The 20449-nt window shown below is 48.2% G+C and overlaps 10 protein-coding genes across 10 annotated transcripts; 4 read left to right on the top strand and 6 right to left on the bottom strand.

The window, feature by feature from the left end:
• The first annotated feature begins 91 nt into the window (after window positions 1-91).
• Window positions 92-1558, top strand: BT62DRAFT_1074446 (uncharacterized protein). The gene is made up of 4 exons (XM_043179019.1): window positions 92-207; window positions 266-389; window positions 435-500; window positions 548-1558. The coding sequence occupies exons 3-4, from the start codon at window positions 451-453 to the stop codon at window positions 1446-1448; spliced, it is 951 nt and encodes a 316-aa protein (XP_043041412.1). The 5' UTR covers window positions 92-207; window positions 266-389; window positions 435-450; the 3' UTR covers window positions 1449-1558.
• A 6-nt stretch (window positions 1559-1564) lies between these two features.
• Window positions 1565-4776, bottom strand: BT62DRAFT_890148 (uncharacterized protein; the record flags this gene model as incomplete). Its single annotated transcript, XM_043183016.1, has 11 exons — window positions 1565-1833; window positions 1890-2414; window positions 2464-2647; window positions 2703-2775; window positions 2956-3147; window positions 3206-3333; window positions 3388-3408; window positions 3462-4403; window positions 4462-4514; window positions 4567-4640; window positions 4697-4776. 11 exons carry the CDS (start codon window positions 4774-4776, stop codon window positions 1565-1567), a joined length of 2541 nt encoding a protein of 846 aa, XP_043041411.1.
• Window positions 4777-4876: 100 nt separating this feature from the next.
• Window positions 4877-6092, top strand: BT62DRAFT_890498 (uncharacterized protein; the record flags this gene model as incomplete). Its single annotated transcript, XM_043183028.1, has 2 exons — window positions 4877-5652; window positions 5702-6092. The coding sequence occupies 2 exons, from the start codon at window positions 4877-4879 to the stop codon at window positions 6090-6092; spliced, it is 1167 nt and encodes a 388-aa protein (XP_043041410.1).
• Window positions 6093-6797: 705 nt separating this feature from the next.
• BT62DRAFT_930007 (glycoside hydrolase family 28 protein) lies at window positions 6798-9398 on the top strand. The gene is made up of 17 exons (XM_043185845.1): window positions 6798-6834; window positions 6891-7379; window positions 7432-7448; window positions 7506-7563; window positions 7623-7690; window positions 7742-7812; window positions 7864-7897; window positions 7952-8020; window positions 8075-8122; window positions 8177-8271; window positions 8325-8447; window positions 8500-8556; window positions 8612-8704; window positions 8758-8793; window positions 8849-8899; window positions 8956-9025; window positions 9075-9398. The coding sequence occupies exons 2-17, from the start codon at window positions 7181-7183 to the stop codon at window positions 9093-9095; spliced, it is 1110 nt and encodes a 369-aa protein (XP_043041409.1). The 5' UTR covers window positions 6798-6834; window positions 6891-7180; the 3' UTR covers window positions 9096-9398.
• Window positions 9289-12460, bottom strand: BT62DRAFT_930006 (uncharacterized protein). The gene is made up of 12 exons (XM_043185844.1): window positions 11738-12460; window positions 11482-11689; window positions 11308-11430; window positions 11155-11259; window positions 11029-11102; window positions 10756-10978; window positions 10380-10701; window positions 10229-10330; window positions 10011-10180; window positions 9883-9948; window positions 9572-9833; window positions 9289-9520 (listed from the first exon to the last, which is right to left on the bottom strand). Exons 1-12 carry the CDS (start codon window positions 12428-12430, stop codon window positions 9412-9414), a joined length of 2457 nt encoding a protein of 818 aa, XP_043041408.1. The 5' UTR covers window positions 12431-12460; the 3' UTR covers window positions 9289-9411.
• Window positions 12461-12587: 127 nt separating this feature from the next.
• On the bottom strand, window positions 12588-13250 carry BT62DRAFT_930005 (uncharacterized protein). Its single transcript, XM_043185843.1, has 4 exons — window positions 13188-13250; window positions 13104-13142; window positions 12927-12992; window positions 12588-12871 (listed from the first exon to the last, which is right to left on the bottom strand). Exons 3-4 carry the CDS (start codon window positions 12981-12983, stop codon window positions 12701-12703), a joined length of 228 nt encoding a protein of 75 aa, XP_043041407.1. The 5' UTR covers window positions 12984-12992; window positions 13104-13142; window positions 13188-13250; the 3' UTR covers window positions 12588-12700.
• Window positions 13237-13764, bottom strand: BT62DRAFT_741643 (uncharacterized protein). Its single transcript, XM_043182115.1, has 2 exons — window positions 13607-13764; window positions 13237-13554 (listed from the first exon to the last, which is right to left on the bottom strand). Exons 1-2 carry the CDS (start codon window positions 13629-13631, stop codon window positions 13379-13381), a joined length of 201 nt encoding a protein of 66 aa, XP_043041406.1. The 5' UTR covers window positions 13632-13764; the 3' UTR covers window positions 13237-13378.
• A 508-nt stretch (window positions 13765-14272) lies between these two features.
• BT62DRAFT_1003689 (uncharacterized protein) lies at window positions 14273-16605 on the bottom strand (the record flags this gene model as incomplete). The annotated part of the gene is made up of 9 exons (XM_043176968.1): window positions 14273-14467; window positions 14525-14807; window positions 14853-14897; window positions 14958-15062; window positions 15116-16070; window positions 16122-16341; window positions 16393-16407; window positions 16464-16522; window positions 16575-16605. The coding sequence occupies 9 exons, from the start codon at window positions 16603-16605 to the stop codon at window positions 14273-14275; spliced, it is 1908 nt and encodes a 635-aa protein (XP_043041405.1).
• Window positions 16606-17007: 402 nt separating this feature from the next.
• Window positions 17008-17237, top strand: BT62DRAFT_891203 (uncharacterized protein; the record flags this gene model as incomplete). Its single annotated transcript, XM_043183059.1, has 2 exons — window positions 17008-17132; window positions 17189-17237. 2 exons carry the CDS (start codon window positions 17008-17010, stop codon window positions 17235-17237), a joined length of 174 nt encoding a protein of 57 aa, XP_043041404.1.
• Window positions 17238-17647: 410 nt separating this feature from the next.
• On the bottom strand, window positions 17648-19077 carry BT62DRAFT_741516 (uncharacterized protein). The gene has a single exon (XM_043182114.1). It carries the CDS (start codon window positions 18934-18936, stop codon window positions 17716-17718), a length of 1221 nt encoding a protein of 406 aa, XP_043041403.1. The 5' UTR covers window positions 18937-19077; the 3' UTR covers window positions 17648-17715.
• Window positions 19078-20449: the final 1372 nt, after the last annotated feature.

Raw genomic sequence — 20449 nt, 5'->3', positions numbered from 1 at the left:
TGACCAAAAGCATGTGCAGATTGTTCGCTAATGAATTTGTTCGTGCTCTTTCGTGCTCCATATGGAATTCATATCCCAGCAACAGCATCCTGGGTAATGAGAAAGGTCTGTGATCCACTTATCTGTTACTCTAAGCTGCGGTGGCGTCAACTCCCTTGGGCACCAACACACGAGAATACGAGAAAATTATACTCCTTGGGGGTTAGCGTCAGTATCTCTTTACGTAGATTACCGGTCGCGGTTAGATTCAACAAGAAAACTATAGACTCAAAAGTCAGTGACTGTTTATCAGAAGGGCCAAGCACGTGCCCGTGTCGACCACCCACGACGACGACCACACCGCATATCAAGACCACGCCATGAACCTTCTTGTACTGCGTGTGCCACTGGTATGTACAATTACCTTCAAGGAGGCTCGCAATGACAAAATAAAGGGAGACATCAGCAAATATGAATCCGAGTGACTCTGGAAAAGTCAACACGATCCTACATAATCTGAGGTACAACACCCATTCATCCCGTATGAAATGAAATAAATTTTGGCTAGGGGCGAACAGTTCAGACACTCTCAGAATATCCAAGGATCACGCATCCAGGTGCATCTTCGAGCAGGGTTGATTCACAACTCTCCAACGCTGCCTTTCAAGCTGCACGACCATGGCATTGCTGCTACAGAAGCCGAGAGCACTGCAGAGATGCCTCAGACGTGGTCGGGTCCGAAACCGCCAAAGAGCTGGCGCATGGAAATCACCAGTGCCATGCGAGCAAACATGCTTTCGCTTCTGCTCTCGGTATCATCGCAGGCCTCGGTGCCTTCGCTCACCCTCTTATGTCTGAGGCGAATTTCTTCTATGCCCACAAACGAGTTCATACACGACATCATACCCTTTGTTCCTCCCCATTTGCGTTGCCAGCTTCTTCGCGATACCGCGCTGCACTTCCCTCTGCCCAATCCCAAGCTTTATGCTCTGTGCGAACCTGAAGGAACCGCAGACGGAGAGCTGATAATCGTTGGTCCTACCCAGTCGCTGCACAATGGCTTCTTTCTACACTCAGCCAGGGAAGGAGCTTATCAGACGGCTTGGGATGAAGAGGAATGGAGTCCCAGTCCTTTGCACACATTCATTCTTCTCTCTACCCCTTTATCAACCTCCACTTTACTCACCCTCTCGCCAACCATAACACATATGGCACTGATAAACCTGCCCAACGCCTTGCCTCTGCACCGTCTGCCTGGTATCTGCCCCTTGCTTGTTGTGTTGGACCTATCATACAATGTCTGGCTGCACCTTGCATCCAAGGAGGCTACCAAAATATTAGATCGCGTGCAGTGGAATCGCTGGACACACTTACGGAAACTCGGGTTCAGGGACTGCTACGTTTATGACGGTCTGCTAGCGAAACTGAACCAAGGTAAGTGGGATGATGTACAAGTCGTATTAACCTAGTATAGCTCCATTTCAACCATGCTCCGTTATCAGGATGAGAGTATTCATGAATATATATGATGCGTGATACAATGCAGAATGAAGAATGTGATGGGAAAATGCAACGTCGTAAAAGGTCATGCTCTCGAATCTAAGAATTGCGAAAGATCAAACACTGGCACGGGCTGTAACGCGATCATGAGCATATCAGCTTGAGAAGCACAGACAAAGCATCCTACCTCCTGGCCCTTGTCGGAGTTATTCGACACCAAGGACGCCTTGGCGCCTGGCGGCAGGATTGTACTCGAATGCGACGGAATATGCAGGTCACGAGCAAGGGACCAAACAGTAGAGGTCTGCCGTACTATCAGTTCCACTCGTGATATAGCGTTGAGACCCGTCCTATCTGGAAGTTTGTGAGGGAATCAATAACCCGTTTTGCTGACATACTACGCGACTTACAGAGTACTGCGCTGTTAATCTGCTCGGCGACTGCGTCTCGCCTCTCCTGACTGAGATATTTGGCCACCGAGCTTTCTTCTGGGACAATGTATGCAAGAATGCTAAGTACATTCTGCAGCTCCTTGACGTACTTTTCCCGATCTTCGATGCATGGAAGATGGTTCGCCAGGGCATACAGCTTTTGAGCACTCTTCAGCAGTGCCGTTTGCTGGTCGCGGGATTCGGGATCGTCTTCCTGAAGAGCTTGAGAACTTCGTTTTTGCGATTTAGGAGGCGGGGATTCGGTTTGGGCGGGAGGATGCTCCAAAGGTACTGTTCTACATGATTCAATGAAAGCTTGTATGCGCAAATTCAAAAGAAGATGGGCGGGATCGACAGAGGTAGGAGCCACGTATGTCAGGCTATTCGACATTGGCGGTTCGACATTAGTAGACTCTGCTAGTATGTTAAGAACGGCGGGAAAACGGGTGTTGAGTAGATCCGTAGCCTCATCCACCTTTCCTGAAAGCAGCAGTCGTCGTATATCTGTCGACTTGTCAGAAATGTGGGGGTTCCGATATGTACAGGGTCGTACCTGCTCGTTGGTCCGCCTGCTTCCATGCCTCCCCCGACAGCTCAGGTAGACTGGAACTCCCGTCAGCCGGTTGCATCACTTCGTCGCCGTCTGCGTCAAGGTGCCGGACGGAACTGTCCTCCGCGAAGGCAAGCGCGGTACGGGTATAGCATTGATGAGATAGATAATCGAGTACGAGCGAGCGCTGAGAATGAAGAGTTGATGAACATGGACGACGCCACGGCAAAGAGAAAAGATACCAGCTGGAATGGGGTCGGTTCAGATATCGCTGGAGTTGGATGAGGCTTTCGAGAGGATGATGGCTGCGACATACTCGATGCAAACTCGATGACGGTCAATTACAATAACGGCTCCTTCCAAAGTGGGTTCAAGGCCCAAGTACCTCAACGTCCACGTGGTGAAATCTTTCCAACTTTAACCATTATAATTATAATTCGTACAACTAGGTAAATGATCTCCTAACCATGGGTAGCTGATATACTTCTTCTCAACGTCCGTTCTGGTGGCGTTCCCAGCTCATTACTATTATATCGCACATGTGTTAGTGCATCTCCATCCAGCAACCTTCTGTCCTCTTCAATGCTAACCGAAGAGCTCCTACGACGTGACTTTGGTGCGTAGACGAAGGATTGCATCACGATGGTGATATCGAAAAGGAGTGTACCGCCGCTGCCCAAAAGATATCTATCCATTATATTCACTTGGACCATATCTCTCGCACAAAAGGACAAATGAGGCTTACGGTATACTCTCTTTGATAAAGTCTGTTGAGGCAGGCGGCGGGAGCCTGGCATTAGGGGAGGTGGCGATAGATGCAACATAAAAACAATTCCCGAGGAAAGCGAAAACAAAAAGATACATCGATAAACCCTGGAAGCAAAGTTAACCTCGCGAACATGATAGCGAGTACGGATATCGAAATACCTGAACAGATTTCCTGACATACTGAATAGAGTAGAATCAGCCTATAAATCCTCAAAACAGAGCATAGAACGCACGTTCTTCCAGATCTGCGGCAACCGGGAAGTCAGATACAAAGTGGTGCATAACCACGCAAAGATGCGACCCAGAACACGTTCGTTAGACGGCTGAAAGAGGATCTGATGATATGGCGGCTCAGAGGTTGAGACGTATACGTCAGTATCAATGTGCACGGGGTCGAACGTTGTGGGAACATCAGAAGCCATTAAAGGTGTGTAGGTTTGAGGATCACGAATACGGAACCCCCGTGCAGCGACCACGTTTCCTATATGACTCGTAGTGGTACTGGTAAGTGGCAAATGCCGTTCACTTCCAGCAAGTGCACCCACACTGAACAAAGCCCAGACACCGAAGAACACCATGCTGGTGCCTCGTCGGGAGCTTCTGCGTCGAGGTTCAGGATCTTGTGAGAGGTCTAGATCCACCTCTGCCTCTCGCTGTAGACTTCGGCCCCGGATGAGAGACTCAGCGACTTCGGAAGGGACAGACATATGCAATGTTGCAGGGAGAGCACCCCGCGAGGGTATTCGGCCAATGCTACCACCTCGAGTTCTGTGTCGTTCGGAGCTCCAGGAAATACGTGTACGACGGCCACCTTCGGAGTGAAAACTATCTGCTAAAGCTGCCAAGGTGGAGTCATCTATTTCATCGTCTGATTCTCTCGACACTCGACTGTGTGAAGTATCGGGGTATCCGTCCTGGCTGGTGTGTAGGCGCGCCACCGATCGACTTCGTGGAAGGCCAGTGTGGTCGTCGCGTTGCGCAGCTAGTGCAGCTGCTTTGGCTACACTGGTGGCTACGACAGACAAGGTGCGGTAGCGAGAGGCTGGTCTGTCGACGGACATCCGACGGCTTAAACTGCGTGCCCGGACGTGTGAAGGTGGGTTCCGGATAGTGTAGTAAATGTATTGGCCAACAAGGGTGCAGTCCACGAAGACAAAATAAGTGGCCAGATAAGTCTAGGTGAGGATTGTTTAAAACAGGATACCAGGATTGCCGCGGTGATTAATTACCCACCTGGAATGGAAGCTGATGGGTGAGGATGCAGCCAACCAAGTTGGAGATGTCACCTGTCGCACGAGCATTGTAAGTTGGCAGAATTCAAAATCTGCGCCTACATACCCATGAGCCAATTCGCAAGAAAGGGGAGAGCTAGCCCTTCGCACGAATTGCTTCTGATATTCTCAAGAACCTGGCTTTAATTGCAAGAGTCATGTCACATGTCGCCATCGTGGTCAGATATGAGACTTACGGAAACTGTGCCCCTAGCCAGCAGGCAATCGATGAATATCCGAGAAATTCACTCAACACTGCCTGCGACGGCGACAGCATCGTGATAAGAGCCTCAAGGCTTTGGAAAGTGAGATAGCTCTCGTGCACCTGATAAGATAGAGGACGAAGACAAATATGCACAAATCATTCTCATCACATCATGCCTCCACAAGTAGGCCAAAAGCGCGCTGCCGGTGAATCGTCTGGCTCCCAAGGCGGGCGAACGAAAAAGACCCGCTTCGTTGAGCCCTCGGAGGACCCTGTCAATTTTGCGGAAGAAGTCGACTCGGCTCTTGAGACGAAGAATAGAAAAGGTCGCGTCAAAAATGAGGGCTACGAGTCAGACTCGAGTGACGATGGTGAGGGTGTCGTTCTGAGCCGTAAGAACAAGGCGGATGATGACGAAGACGACGATATGTTCACTATGGGAGACAAGGATGAGAAGAAGGATGAGACGCCAGCGAAGAAGAAAAAGGCAAACTACCTGCGTCTCGGAGATATCGAAGGACAGGAGTTTGGGGGGTCTGGTTCGGACGCTGAGTCATCGGGCGACGATGAGCCAGAAGACGAAGATGAAGTGGAACGGAGAAAGAAGGCTGGAATGGGGTACGAACTGTCGTCCTTCAACATGCGAGAAGAGATGGAAGAGGGCAAGTTCACCGAGGACGGTAGCTACGTACGTTCATTCGATCCGCATGGCGTACACGACCGCTGGATGGAAGGGGTTGATGAGAAGGAAATAAAAAGGGCGAGACGTCGGAAACGGCACATGGAGAAGATACAGAAGGAGAGGATGAAGGCAGAGGAGCAAGAGCTAGAGCATTCAGGTGGCGTCCCCGCTATGGAAATGGATCTTTTGTCTTATCTCAAAAGAGGTGAGACTGTACTCGAAGCTTTACAGCGGTTGGGCGTACAAGCAAAGAAGTCAAAGCAAAGGTGTGACTTCTTCCAAATCCTAGGTATCCTTATGCTCAACTTACAATAGCACTAAATCTAAGGCAACTGTGAATGATGCTATGCATATTGACAAGAAGCCTTCAGCACGTTCTGATATTGAACTTATCACCCATCTTGCGTCGAACATCATGACGCTTGGCGATGTAGACATTTACTCCAAATCGTACGAAGAGCTCGTTCGCACAGTTCGGTCTTCAGGCTCTGTCGACGCCTCTTGGGAGCCCCCGTCGGCAGATAAGAAGTTCGAGTACAAATGGAACATGCCAGCTTCGGGTCAGACAGTCCAGACGTTTGGTCCTTTTGGTGAGGAAGAGATGCGGTCATGGTACAAGGCATCATACTTTGGGGCCGCAGGGGAGAAGGTGAAGGTACGGGAGGTCGGCAGCGAGTGGAAAGATTGGGACGACGCTCTTTCTTGAACAGGTTCTGGTTGTGCTACCAATGTAAGTTATGTACCCATGTATATCTAGCCTTTGGCAGACACAGCATTCTACTGCTCATAATTGTACGATTTTTCAATGAACAGGTATACATCAACTGGAAATACTCATGGATGAAGGAACCGGAATTTAATCGATTCAGTTATAGGTGCGTTCTTTTGCGACTAAGAATATTCCTCTGACGCAAGGTTGACTTTAGATACTGCACTCGTATCCTTGAGCGCCGAAACACCGCCGGACAGGAATACAAATCGGAAAAAGGCCATCACAGAGTGCGTCGCCTTGTGCGGTAAAACTTGATAACTCGCTATATTCCAACGAGTCCCGGTTCCTTAGGTGACTTGGCCTGTGGAGTTGGTTGCAATGATATGCTATTAATAAGGCAGATACGGGTCTATCATGAAGTCACAACTTCACGAGAATCTCCCGGCTGTAAAGTAGTGTCCGTTTCCTAAAGATGAATAGCAAGTATTCAGTTTTTTTTCAATCTCCCATGTACACATGAAAGATTGATCCCTCCAAAGCTTTGTAGAGCAGCAGGATTGTTAGCGTTCCAATGTTCACATATACTCGCGATAAATTGACGACGTACCAGTAAGATTGTGGTCGCTATGATGCTCAGAACATGGAGGCCGGAAAAAATGCGCGGTTTCTTTCCCCGCAGCCCAGGGTTGGAAGCGGATCCGTAATAGTGCCCACTAAGCTGAGGATATCTCCAGCTGTAGGTGTCTTTCATTCGCAATTGAAGATGGTACAATTTTCTGATAAGTATCCCAGCGTCGCACTTATAAAATTTGAAGGTACTTATGGGCCTCGGGATTAGATGGTTCCTTTATAAAGATACCGGTCTCTGCTCTTTCTCGTTACACGTTACGATTTCCACGCGTCTGAGCCCATGGCAACCGATGAATCGTCCCGCCCTGACCCGGCCTCGTCGTGCTTTCTGGAATATTTTCTTTGGTGATCGCGGTTCATCCTAGAGTATAAAACAGGTCTTTCCAAACCCTACATGAGTATCAGATTCCCTTCCTCTCTTTGATTCTTCGTTCTTTTTACGTTCTGTGGAAATGTTCAAGTACGCTCTCTTTCAAGCCCTGGTGTCGGCCGCCGTGCTTGTATCGGCTGTGCCGATTGCCAAGCCCGGCGCAAAGAGGGCGCCTCGCCCTGCAAAGCGCGCCAGTTGCACTGTTGACTCTGTCGACGCTGCTTCGTCAATTTCGGATTGTTCTTCGGTCACTATCTCTGCTTTCACCGTCGCAAGCGGAGGTGAGAACTAATTGATCTTCTACATGATCCCTACTTACGTTTATCCTATTAGATACTTTGGTGCTTTCGGTGAGATCTTTACCAAGATCAGAGATGACTTTGTATCGCTCATGGGAACCTGGAAAGCCAGCTGATGGAGCTACTGTCACGATGGCCGGAGACATTACTTTTGCACAGACCTCTAGTAAGTGTCAGCCCTAGTTTTCTCAGCCATGATTGACTTGGATCGGTCGCATTGTCTAGCCGATGGCCCTCTGTTCACTATTGACGGTTCTGACATTACTTTCAATGGCGCCGGATACAAATTTGACGTACCTGAGATGCCTTTTTTCTATTTCGTCATTTTGATATGCTACCTCCAGGGAAACGGTGCTGACTACTGGGATGGCGAAGGCACTAACGGGGGTGTTGACAAACCCCATCCTCTTCTGAAGTAGGTTTCATTCTGTTTACGCAGCTACTCGTTCGTCTGATGGGTCGTTAGGTTTAAGGGCTCCGGCACGTACTCTGACTTCACAGTGAGCGAGGTTCTGTTCATCGCGACGAGGTCAAAGAGTGATCCGACTCCATAGGTCCTGAACACTCCCGCGCAAGCTATCTCAATCGGTAACAGCGATGGTCTAACTTTTGACAGCATTACCGTACGTCTCTGCAGTTTTACTCACTTCATAAATCTATTCCTGACAACAATCCAGGTTGACAACAGTGCTGGAGATACGGATGACTTGGGACACAATACTGATGTGTGTTCAACATGATTACCCTGAACTTCAAACTAGCTAACAGACGTTATGCAGGGTTTCGACGTCTCTGCTGATGACGTGACTATCCAAAATTCGGTCGTCAAAAACCAGGACGACTGCATCGCTATCAACGATGGCAGCAATATCCAGCACGTTATTGAAAACTCTTCACCTTGAGGAAGGTATTCATCTTTGGAAACAGATTCTTGAACAACCAGTGTTCTGGCGGTCACGGCATTTCTATCGGTTCCATCGCAAGCGACGACTCTGTGTCCGGCATAACAATCTCTGGAAACACTGTCACTGACTCTATGTATGGATTCCGGTAGGTCTTACTCGACTTACTCTGCCAGAATGAATCTCTGAAACATTAGTAGTATTAAAGTCCAAGCTTCAGCAACAAGCGCCTCTGTCTCTAATATTACTTACTCTGGGTGGGTGTACTCTTCCATTCGAAGGTCAAATATACTAACAAGATATGGTATGTAGTAACACAGTCAGTGGAATTGACGAGTACGGCGTCTTGATTACCCAATCTTACCCTGACGATGATGGTACACCGGGAACTGGAGGTCCTATCTCGTGAGTCTCGTTGATGGCACAGGAACATACACGTCTGAAAATTCGAATACTAGGGATGTGAGCTTTACAGGGGATGCCACTACCATAACGTGAGCTGTGTTCCTCACTGTGATGTTGTTGGACTGGTACTTAAGGGGCTCGTAGCGTTGGCGACGATGCAGAACGACTCACTGTCGACTGTGGTGCCTGCTCAGGGTACGAGGTCTTCTTCTTTATTCTGCATTGGAGGGTCCCATACTTTTTCTTATCAGTACATGGGACTTCTCTGCACTAACCATCACCGGCGGCTCAGAGGGTACAGTCGATAGCGATAGTGCCACCGTAAGTATTGCCTTTGTCGTTCACATCGCTATTTTTTTTATGTGTGTAGATTTCAGGTGGCTCGTACTGATTTGAAATGCTGGGAGACAAAAGCAATCATCTACCCCAATGATTGTAAAACTCTACTATCAAATTATCCAGTTTATGATGCAGTGCGTCTTGTGAGCTTCTATTTCTGGCCCCTTGAGTCTTCAATTATTTTGTTTATCTCGGTGAAGCCAAAGTTAACGGCGTTCTTGAGTAGATAGAGGTGTAGCAAACAAGGTATATCTCTCTTGACTAGAGATACTACTGGGTTATCTTCTAAGCTGGGTTACAAGCAACGTTTCAATGATGTCACTTTCCATAGTACAATAATTTACCGTCCATGAAGCTAGAATGATAGACTAATGGCTGATGTATTGAAATACAAATGAGATCTCGGGTAGTCCAACTTCAGCTCGTAAAAGATCATCATGGTTGTTCTTGAGCTCTTCATTAGTGAAATGATTCCATCTGTAACGACGACAATCAGGCATTATTAGACGTATGGGATAAGAGACGTACGTGCTGGCATCGCCATACAGTAAAGCCGGAGCCTTGATCATTTGCTTGCCATTTTTGCAACGTTTGCACTTGAAAGTTTCATGCGTCTCACAGATTGTATTCTCATTGAACAAAAACAGTTGCCGCAGTGCGTCAATTGAGAAATGGCGTTCGGTATTTTCGTTTTCGTCCACAACCGCAGACGAAAGGGCCTGTTTGTTGGCTTGTCGTTGAAAGATTTTTTCTTCGATCGTTCCCGTTGAGATAAATCGGTACACAAAGCCTTCGATTCCATTATTAATACAAGAATTACGAAAGGAGTTGAAACTCACATTCTTTCTTCTGACCATCTCGCCATACTCGGGCAAGAGCTTGTTGATCAGCGGCGGGATTCCAATCTAAAGCAGTGTTAGTGAGAGACAGGTCAAGGGTACGGGTACGAAGTTTTTTTTTTGCTTACCGGGGTCGAAGAGAATGAGACGGTTAGCTCCAATAAGATTTATGCCGCATCCACCAGCTTTGCTGCTGAGTAAAAAGATGAATTCCTTCCCTTCAGGGTTGTTGAATTGATCAACCAGCTTCTGGCGTTTAGTTATGGTCATGGTTCCGTCTAAACGGAAAAATCCATATCTACAAGGAATGAAGATAGATTAACGACCTTGAAGGTATATAACGTACTTCTTGCTTCGGCAGAGTTTCTCAAACAGGTCGAGCGTCTGTGTGTAATTGCTGATGAGAACAATCTTGTCATTCGTCGTTGCTCGTAATTGATGCAAAAACCTATTTTCGGATGTTTAGTAGGAAAGCTTCATAATTTAACGGTACTCCCCTTTCTAGAACGAGGAACTTGCCACCCCAATCGCAGCGAACAGTTTGGTTTCTTCCGCCGCCGACTCTGCTGCTGCCACCTGCCGCCCCGGCACCGACGAAACCTTCCGGTATCAGATGCTCGGATCCCTGAAGATCTTCGGGGAGGTTCAGGAGTTCTGGGTGATTACATAGTTTCTTCAGAATATTAATAGCTTTGAGTGGCTGAGAATCAGCGCCTCGCAGTAATGCCTTGATCTCTGGCGAAGAGATGAACAATCGATATAGTGACAGCTGGAAATCCGAAAGACCACAGAACACGACATGTTCATATTTGACCGGCACTGTAACAGAAATGGTGAGTCCCAACACCTTGGAGGTAAAGAGAAGATACGAACGGTATTTCGAAAGGAGATCATTAGTCCTTCGAATGATAAACTTAGTAACAAGACCACCAAGCTCCTTTAGTTTCTTTTCACTTTCAGCCTTCACCGCGTCGCTTGCCATGGCATCCCGGCCGCGAATGATAAAGTTCTCGAAATTCTTTCGGAAATCATTCTTAGATCCCAGGAAGTTGGGATTCGCAAAGTTGAGCAGAGAGAAATATTCAGACAAGTCGTTCTTCAAGGTGAATTTGTAAGTTGAATTCTCCGGGAAGGCGATGAGGTTACCTGGATAGGCGTTCCTGTAAGTATAACGCGACGTTTGACATCGAGGGCATTAAGCGCAGTGAAGGTCAGGGATTCTGTACGGCTTAGGTCAGAATAACTTTTCCGAAAAGAATCAAAAAGTAGCACCTGAATTCTTCAGTCTATGCCCCTCGTCACAGAGCAGGAGACCAATAGCGCAATTCGCCAGGTACACGGATAATGTTCGTAACGTTTCGTATGAGACGATCATAACTAACAAAAAAAATTAATGGTATAGTTCACGTGTGAAACGATGCATACCTGGCTGCGTCACATTGCGGCCGCACGCTGCCACCCACTGAGCAACCTTCTCAAGAAGGACGGTTTTGCCACCTTTGCCATCGACCGCCAAAACGTTAATGGCGTCCTTGCCGAGCCATTTTACTGTCGGAAGTGTCATTGAAGAGCCAGAGAGTACATGGAAAGCATACTTACCTAGCTCATTAGCCCAGTTTTTGACAAGACTAGAAGGGCAGGCGATAATGCACTTTTCGATGGATGGTTTACCAGCATGAGGCGATTGTTTAATCAAGGTCCATAGTAGAGCGATGCATTGTAGCGTTTTCCCGAGTCCCATCTCGTCAGCCATAATGCAGCCGTACTGGTTCTCGACGACCTTGCCCGTTGTACATTTGTATAGAAACTTCCTATCATTAAATATTACTCCTGCTCCCATGAAAGATGCGCTCACCTTCACGCCTTCAACTTGATGTGGTCGAAGAATCTTGCTAAGCCGTGGGTCAATGACCACTGGAACCTTTGCTATAGCCTCCTTGTTCTTGTCTTCACCTAACATGACTTTCAGGCTCTTGTGAGGGTTGAACATTCCTGCGGTCTTCTCTTGCCCCTCTAACAAAGCTTTCACCTTCTCTTCCTCTTTCCTCCTCTCTCTCCGCTCCTCGTCGGTCTCCTGATCATCTATGGTAGGATCGTACAGGACAATGGCGTGGTCTTCCATAGGATCGTGTAACGGTCGCGGAATAAATCTCGCCTGCGGTCGGGTGCCAAGAGAGACATTTGAGGGAACAAGAAGGATATTTTCTCCATCTTTGTCCGTCATCGAAGGCATGGAGAACCTGCGGCATTGATTGAACGGTTTTGGCTTGAAGACCGGATATTTCTTCACGGTAGCCAAGAGCTCCGCTTTATTGTGGTATGCGTCCTTATCGTCCTTCTTTCTTTTCTTTTTGTGGCCATCCCCATCAGAGTCCAAATCATCTTCCTGCTGCTCCTTGTAGGATACTCGTTTTCGTTTACGGATTGCTTGGGCGCGGTCAGCGACAGCTGTGAAACTCGGAGGCTTGAATGGGCTATTGATTCTGACGCTCCCTTGGAGTCGATCAAGTACTTTTCCGTCCTTGAGAGTGGGCGCGCGCCGTAGCATAAGAAAAAATGGTTACGACGTCAAGGACGGTGCGGCAGTGAATAGTCAGCAATATAGCCAAACAGACGCGACACGGTCATTAATATATCACGTGCTCGAGCCGTAAAAGACACCTGGCAACCAATTCAATGTACACGACATAGAAATCCTAGCCTTCCGACAGCGACTCATATTTATCTATATCAGCCAAGTACCTTGCGATTTTTGCCCCAGCCCTAACATAAGCATCCTTTGCTAGCGAAAGCCACAGTGGAGGATCTTCCATATTTACTACTTTCTTATCAGGGTCACGTCTGATAAAAAGGGTGTTCTCCGGGTCGAAGTTGACAAACGCTTGACGAATAGCCACTCTTTCGACAGCCGGATTAGATGTGCGTGAACCTTGAAAATTGTCAGCTTCATAGCATCAGTCTGGTAATAACCTGCTTCTATCAAGGTAGGCTGGAAGAAATAAATTATTGACATTCGTCCTAGCAATGTAGCTTTTTGCACCCACTTTGATATTCCATGTCGGATCAAGTTCTTTCATGAATGCTTCTGTTGGTGCATTCATGCATCATGGCTAATGAAGGGGTAAGCAACACGGAGAATGTCATATAAATTGGGTTGACCATATTTGCCAAGATTGCAGTCTGAGAACGATTCACAAAAAATCGAATTGAAGCGAACTTACGTGCCAGAATAGTATCCTACGCAACCATCGGTTTACAATCTGCATGAGGGTTATTCGGGCATCAAAGAGTGTCGCTGGTCTCACGGATTCAGCATACATGGAAGAAACTTGCAGGAGTCGTCCTCCTTAAGGCTGATTGACCTCGTGAAAACTTGAAAATGCAAGTGCTGCACGTGTAACATATACCGAACCTCAGAAATTGTTAGTCTAACGGCACCCCTTCCACTTCTCCTACGATTGCGTACCCGGTATTATTATACACTGCATCGATTCGTCTAAATGATTTCTTGACCAAACGCAGCATTGACTTCATCCGGTTTGGATACATTGACTTTGACCACGAGCAGTCTATCTTCAGTGTACTCTGCTTGAAGCTTCGTCATGGTTTCGGGCGTCGGACGGCAGCGACGACTGTCCCCTTGCTGATGGCACACAGTATTGGCCCCAGTGTCTGGATTAGATTCGTCAGCACTACATAAAGTCCCATGACTGTGCGTACGCACTAAGCCACACTTTGTGAGCAGACATGATCCCGGAACTTGTGATATATACTTATGCTGGAAAGTTATGGCCCCGAATCATTAATCGTGTTCCTGAAAGTCTTCCAAGGGCTACAGACTGAACATGCAAGTGTTGAAAACGCCAAGATTTTTCTTACACAGTTCGGCGGCCTTGATTCATTCGAGGTATGAAAAAGACTGATTGCTTCTCAGACAAGAAAAGTCCTCAATACTTTTCATCGGGAAATGTAATCCGGATGGCTCATTCAAGATGATTCGCTATCAGCTCTGATAATGCAACTAGACTTTAAGGCCTTCACAGTCTTTGGAACGATATACTCGAACCTATTGATCATAACGGTGACAGAAACTCGGGTACATGGCCAGTCGGAGTTTGAGGCATTTGAGGCGGATGTGTTGTGACGCGAACACGAGGGCAGGACTGGGCAGAGTTACTGAAGTAGCGAATGGGACTTGTGCTTGATAGTTGCAGTCTGTTGAGAAGAGGCTTCCGGAATATTACCATGCGCACTTTCCTGCTTTGGCACGCCCCAGATTTCCCAGGCACGGGCGTGATTTGATGAACGAACGACCCCAGTGAATCACTGAAATCTGAGCTATGTTAAGCGGATAACGAAGAGCAAACCGTGCAGAAAACAAAAGAGAAGATCACACTCTCCATTGAAAGGCATCAACAGGAACAGCCACATCCGCATAGGCCGAAATATTCTCCACCGTAACTCGAGTCAGTAAGACACTTCTTTTCAAACACGAAAGTGCAGGAGGGATATTCAGACGCTGACAGAATAGTGCATTTTCCGAGGAGCAGAGTGCCAACACTTCTTTGCCAACAGGCAGGATGAACTGGGAACAGTGGAAATTGAATGACGCAACCTATGGATTTGATTAATTGACACCTACCAGAGCGCCATCATCCAATCGGGTGTGAAACCGCTCAAATTGAGATTTCTGCTCCTCCGTAATGCTCGATGCTGGGACAACTTTTGCCGCGGAGCTGCCTGTGCGCAATGTATTGAAGATCTGGAGCGCTGTTTTATTATCATAAAATTTTCCTGGAAGACCTTTGTTCTCAGCGATGAACACCCAGCTTGACGATGATGCCGACGTGGACATGATGTCCATGAGCACCACGGGAATCTTCACTGAAATATCCAGGTCGAGGGGGAAAGTTGGATATTGTGACCTAGTTCTGTCAGTTGACGGTGTAGACCGAGGACGATATACGCACAGATCAGAAGCGATTGGTGTTGGTGGCACATCGGAGGCTAAGCCACTACAATTGAAGATATGAGAAAACTGCCTACGACAGAATAGGAAAAAACGGGAGGCGAACAGGGGTCCAAATATTGTGTTTGATATCGTAGATTTCCATGGCGCGCTTGCATTATTAGAAGCGATGGATCCTGTGGGTAAAAGCTTTTCTTTGGCAAGAGCGAAGCTGGGAATTGCGGAGGATTAACATTCAGGAGCATCAATAAAGACTACACACACCTGGACTGGGCGATAGTGGGTTCGTTTCTCTCTGATTTATCCTCATAGTCGTCCAGGTTTTTTGCAGCCTCAGCATTAAGACCAGCCAGGTTCAGCAGCTCTTCCCCAGTTGGTGGAGGTAGAGGAGGATTGGTTTCACCCGTTTCAGTCGCCGCCATCTCGATGTCGGCATGGGCGTGGTCATCCCTCCTCTCAGACACGTATTTCCCCTTCACCGACTGTAACCCACCCTTGGTGAAGGTCAATAGCGAGCTCTTCGATTTGGTGAGGATCCCAGCCGAAGATCGTCCTGGCCCGGGCTTGGCCTTCTTGGGGGATGAACGGCCTCCTGAGCGAGCTTTGGTAGAGATTCCGCCATCCATGCCATCGTGATTATCTATCATTTTTACGAGGGGATTGGTAGCGCGAGCCCGATGCGAAAGAATAGAAGCGGAAGATGAAGCCACTGGAGGATCTTCGGCTAACTTGGACGACAAGGGAAGGGAAAGGGCAGGGGAAGAAGCGGAGATACTCTCTGGAGGATCTTGCACAGAAAGCACTCTTGTGCCCTTGACTGGAGCTGAATTGAACGCATAGTCGCTATACTCCTCCTCTTCTGAGGGAGGTACAATCTCTGGTGAATCTCGACGAACACGGTCGCGCTTTAGCGTCGACGACAGAGTTGATGCATCCAAACTGTGTTTGCCGGTAGACTTGTCTTTGGAGTGGCGTGACAAAGGCGCTGAATTTTTCCCTGGCTTTGAAGGGGCAGGTGATGAATGACCCCCTCTGGCGCGTTTTAGTTGAGGTCCTGTTTCCATAATTTCGACAGAAGGGCTATGTTTCCGTTTGGTTGATCTTGACTGTGCGCGTGTCGATTTAGGTTTGGGCTCGGCTTGTTGCTTAGCTTTGGTTCGTATCTCTGGAGACGGTCGGTGGGCAACCGCGCCTGTAGGTTTTGGCTTGCCTGCACGTCCTGTGTAAAAGATTTCAGTGATCTCAGCGATGCGACGGGGGGCAAACATACGCGGTGGCCCGGTCGGATAAAAACTCTCATCAACATGAAACAGACTGAGATCTTCGATATCACGCCCATTGGTACTCGATCGTGCCCAGAATTGGTCAAGGATGTCTTCGGATCCCTCGAAGGATTCTTTTGGCTCCCATCTTGAATGCGAGTAAGAATATGAATGCACGGAAAGGGAACGGGACGCATACGTGCTCTCCTCGCTGCTATACCCTTTCCACTGAACAGTACCTTAAACATCCATTGAAACAGATGAAGGCGATACACGAACCTTGACGCGATATTGCTATGGCGAAAGTCCTGTTAGCCAACGGGAGCTCAATCAACGGCGTATCTGCGCACCCATATCAATTGCTTGCTGCGGACAGATTTTTTCGCGACTCGCGCCAGCAAAACTGACTCTAAAAATACTATGAGAGCGACGCCGCGCCTCGGAGATGCATGGGGACTCACCAACTTCATACTCCTGCTCGTCGGCAGTCATGGCAATGAAGAGAGAGTGGCGGTGCAGTAACCATCGGAAGCTAATAGGCACAAATAGAATGTGTATTGATTAGGGGCTCTAGATGGGACCAAGATCACCGGCATCATCGTAGTTGGAGCTATATAAAACTTGAATGGGCATTAACAGTGTGTCTTAACTACCATGAGTGAGACAAATCCGCCCCTTCAGCCTGAGCCCCAGCATCAGTCGAGTCCTCCACAGCCGCCGCCCGTGTATTCGGGGCAGCAGCCACCCCCACCACAACAACCACTTCCACCACCACAACAAGCGGCCTTCAACCTGCAACCTCCGCCGCAACCTCCTTCAAAAACACCGGCACAGATTGGTGACGAGTATCGCTCAGCACGTTCGTTTTCATTTCGGTGGATCTCCCGTTGTCTCATGCTTCTATTATTGTCAGTGTATGCCCAGTGTGCCGCTGGTGTGCACGACCCAACAACGAAGTTTGGGATCTGTGGTATCATAACAGCTGTAGTCTGTTTTCCCATTGGCCTAATATGTTTATTGTACGTACGCTTGGATTCTGCACGTCCGTACCACCGCTCACTTCCTGAATTAACAGCGTTGATACTGAGCAGAAATGCAGCAGATGCGGCATTAAACTACGCTAGATCAGTGTACATCACGACGTACCAGTGTAACTGAAGGGACAAACATATTTATACGATTTGTAGTATTACGAAGGTACCGTCGTTGACCAGTAGGTGTCGGGTTGTAGACACAAAGGACTCCATCAAAGAAATTGCAAGATATGTGCGATATGTACTGCAAGATCAACAAAAATGCACCGTAAAAACTCCGTTAAACCATCCTCTCCAAGATTTTGCCCGCAATCAAACACTGCTTCATCCACTGCCAGTCTACTACATTCGTCGAACCCTTCAAGTTCGGATCGTTCGGCTTTTGATCCTTGTAAACCACGTAATCCGCCAGTCGCAACGCGTCATTGCTAATCTGGCAACGAGGATTCTTCCTGTACGCTTCCACACGTTGGGCACCCATGGCCAGCATGATCAATGGACAAAAAGTTAGCGCTTTACGATCCTTCTCCCGATCACTCTGAGTAAACGTCAGCAAGCACGAACTGCATTAAGAATGAAAAGACCACCTTACCCGCGTTTGCTTTGGGGGGAAAAAATCCTCGCTGTAGCAGATGACTCTCTTTCTTTCCAGCAACTTCATAGCGACAGGGTTCGCCATAATGTTCTCCATTTTAACACTGTGATCTGTTCCCCATTCCAGATTGATCATCTGGGATACAAGTGGTCCGTCAAAACGATATCTTCCTGCCTCAAGCAAATGAGAACTCCAATCCAGCACTTCGTTGGCCTCGAGCGATTCCTCAATCCATCGGAATCTGACACAGGGGACACCGAGAGCTAAAGCAAACAGATACTTGGGCTTCTCGCTGTGCTGATCCGCAAGAAGGAATACCCGTTCGACAGACGACAGTCTCCACTTCGCATCGCTATCCTTGATGACCCATTTGTTCGTCGTGATATGCGTTCCATCAAGTTCTATAGCGTTAGTCCAGTCAGGGATAACCTTCCCGCCTGCGTTCTTGATGCGGCTGGAGAAAGAATCCCTTTTCGATTGATCCTCGGAGCAACTCAGGACGAAGCCGTAACCGGAAAAGATCCCGACTGTACGCTCATTCCATGAATTCTTGAGGACTGTCGGGCTGATTCGAAGCGCAGTCATAGCTACCTCCCTCACTTCCCCTTCTTTATCATCAACAAACTCGATGCACTCCCGTTCCTCGAATATCGTACGAACATTTCCTCCAATAAGAACATCTGGAATGGTATCATGGACGATAGAAACACAGTCGCCAGCACGAAGCTCGGCAAATGACCGTACGAGCTTGGATCGAATGCTTTTATTTTCGCCATCAAACCGAACCCATAGATCCTCACCAACCTCCTCCTCGAAGGTCGCGGGATAACAAAGGTTGTCGTGAACAGCGAAGACGCGATCCCCAAGATTAAATCCTGAATGGGTCACAGTTGATATAACTGAACGACTGCGCTTGGACTTTGATAAATCTCCGCATCTCGATGACAGAGAGACGGCTCTCGATAAATCAGTGTCTCCCCGCTTACGCTTGCGGTTCAAAGTACCTGACAATGCGCTGTCATCAGGTTCGACTTCGGGTTTGGTTTCATCGACATCCATTTCATCACCGCTCAACTCCGAATAATCGCGCTTCCGAAGGCCCCGAAGATTGCGTATTCGAGATGTTGATTGAAGCTCTACAGATTTACCTTTGCCTTTATTACGCATAGCATGTGGCTCCATAGAAGCAGTCATCTCTTCAGGGATGGAAGATGGAACTTCCCCCTCTTTATATGATAAGTGCGGTCCGGCCTTGGCTTTACCTCGAGCCCGTGCAGCGGGAGTGGCAGTGGCCGGAGGAGTCAGTGTACCATGTGTGTTGTTACGCAAAGGTCTCTGGCAAAATAATCAGTATTTTGTAAAACGAAGGAAGTAACACAAACCTTGGATGCCGGAGTGACGTCGGCCCGTCCTTTCCCTTTGTCCTTGATGTCAGATTTCAGTGCGAGGGGAACATCATCCGATGAGTCCTCTTCTTCCTCTTCTTCACGCCTCAAATCAATCCGAGTTTGCGCCAACGGCACTTGGGCCAAGTCTACAGCTAACGAATCGGGCACTACCTCGCCAAAATCGTCCTTCGCAATGGCCTTCGTTCGCAGAATATGTGTTGGAACCTTCAGAAAGGGGCGACACTCGCCTTGAAGCTCTGAGTCGGGGACTACATCCATAGAGTCATCCACGATGTCAGTTTGAAATGCTTTTCTACGAGTATTGGCTAGCATAGCAGCTCGACGGCGTATTTCTTCTTCGTCCTTGTTGGACGGTTGGGTCTCCACGATATCATCCATAGTGCCTACAGCTGAAGACATTGTCGGATTGAGGGTAGAAGGGGGTAGGCTGGATTTGTAATCGTCAGGATCAAAGTTGTTCAGATCAAGTCCTGGAATATCCATGTGTACCAAATAACGACGACATTTTTCTGGACCTGCAGATTGGATGATGAGGTGAATTTTACCGTAGAGGTGTGGATCTGTCACAACGGATGAGTAACCGGTAGCGACAGTGCCCAGTGCCAAGCTGTCGTCAACCTGGGTAGAAGGTTGGGTAGCAACCTGAGTCGCGGGTTGGGTTTGCTCCTCCAACTGGGTGGTCCAATCTGCCGAGGTGCCATACGGACTAGGCGAAGAATGAAGAGCATCTGAAACAGGTGGAAGATCGATGTCCATATCAACGTTATGGCGATTCCGGGTCCTGAGTGGCTCCTCATTGACATCCTCATCTATATTTTCATACTCATCTTCTGGACGAGGCTGAGCTCCTACTATGAACGCGTCACTGCTATCCTCGGATCGTTGACTTGAATCCAGTGAGTGCTGAGGCTGCTGAGAAGGCGACCGTGAACCGCCCGAGAGTGAGGGGGTAGCTTCTACCAAGACTTTAGCGACGCGCTCCGGATTGTACGACACGTAGGCTGAAGGATGCGCTGCGAACATCTTAGATGATTCTCCTGGTGCTGAAGTTGCAGGTGGCTGAGGAACCTTGGATTCCGTTGGTTTGTGCCAAGCCCCGGTATCAGGTAGAAAAGTCAAGAAAGAGTCTTCCTGGACGACTTTGCTACGTGATTTACGAGGAGAAGTGGCTGGAACAGAGTGCGACGCTCTAGGTGGAGTGAGTCCAAGTGAACGTCGATTGGGAGTGGCATGGCCTGAGATAGTGGCAGCGTGAGGGGATCTGAAGGTAATGCCCCTTGTCTACATACAAAGGCGTC

Source organism: Guyanagaster necrorhizus (genome assembly GCF_019112545.1).
Source record: "Guyanagaster necrorhizus MCA 3950 unplaced genomic scaffold BT62scaffold_8, whole genome shotgun sequence".
In the NCBI taxonomy this organism is placed as follows: Eukaryota; Fungi; Basidiomycota; class Agaricomycetes; order Agaricales; family Physalacriaceae; genus Guyanagaster; species Guyanagaster necrorhizus.
The sequence above is the reverse complement of the archived record's forward strand: the minus strand, read 5'-3'. Positions and strand labels throughout refer to the sequence as shown.

Bases quoted from the DNA above. Each gene is read 5' to 3' on its own strand.
- BT62DRAFT_930005 (XM_043185843.1), bottom strand. From the start codon at position 12,983: ATGAATGCACCAACAGAAGCATTCATGAAAGAACTTGATCCGACATGG. The intron at 12,872-12,926 runs GTGGGTGCAAAA...TATTTCTTCCAG, and splicing joins ATCCGACATGGAATATCAAA to CCTACCTTGATAGAAGCAGG.
- BT62DRAFT_930006 (XM_043185844.1), bottom strand. From the start codon at position 12,430: ATGCTACGGCGCGCGCCCACTCTCAAGGACGGAAAAGTACTTGATCGA. The intron at 10,181-10,228 runs GTACGTTATATA...CATTCCTTGTAG, and splicing joins AAACTCTGCCGAAGCAAGAA to ATATGGATTTTTCCGTTTAG. The intron at 9,834-9,882 runs GTGAGTTTCAAC...ATGGAATCGAAG, and splicing joins AGATGGTCAGAAGAAAGAAT to GCTTTGTGTACCGATTTATC.
- BT62DRAFT_741643 (XM_043182115.1), bottom strand. From the start codon at position 13,631: ATGTCTGCTCACAAAGTGTGGCTTA. The intron at 13,555-13,606 runs GTGCGTACGCAC...AATCTAATCCAG, and splicing joins TGCTCACAAAGTGTGGCTTA to ACACTGGGGCCAATACTGTG.
- BT62DRAFT_1074446 (XM_043179019.1), top strand. From the start codon at position 451: ATGAATCCGAGTGACTCTGGAAAAGTCAACACGATCCTACATAATCTG. The intron at 501-547 runs GTACAACACCCA...AATTTTGGCTAG, and splicing joins ACGATCCTACATAATCTGAG to GGGCGAACAGTTCAGACACT.
- BT62DRAFT_930007 (XM_043185845.1), top strand. From the start codon at position 7,181: ATGTTCAAGTACGCTCTCTTTCAAGCCCTGGTGTCGGCCGCCGTGCTT. The intron at 8,123-8,176 runs GTGTGTTCAACA...GACGTTATGCAG, and splicing joins ACTTGGGACACAATACTGAT to GGTTTCGACGTCTCTGCTGA. The intron at 8,557-8,611 runs GTGGGTGTACTC...TATGGTATGTAG, and splicing joins TCTAATATTACTTACTCTGG to TAACACAGTCAGTGGAATTG.
- BT62DRAFT_741516 (XM_043182114.1), bottom strand. From the start codon at position 18,936: ATGACTGCTTCTATGGAGCCACATGCTATGCGTAATAAAGGCAAAGGT.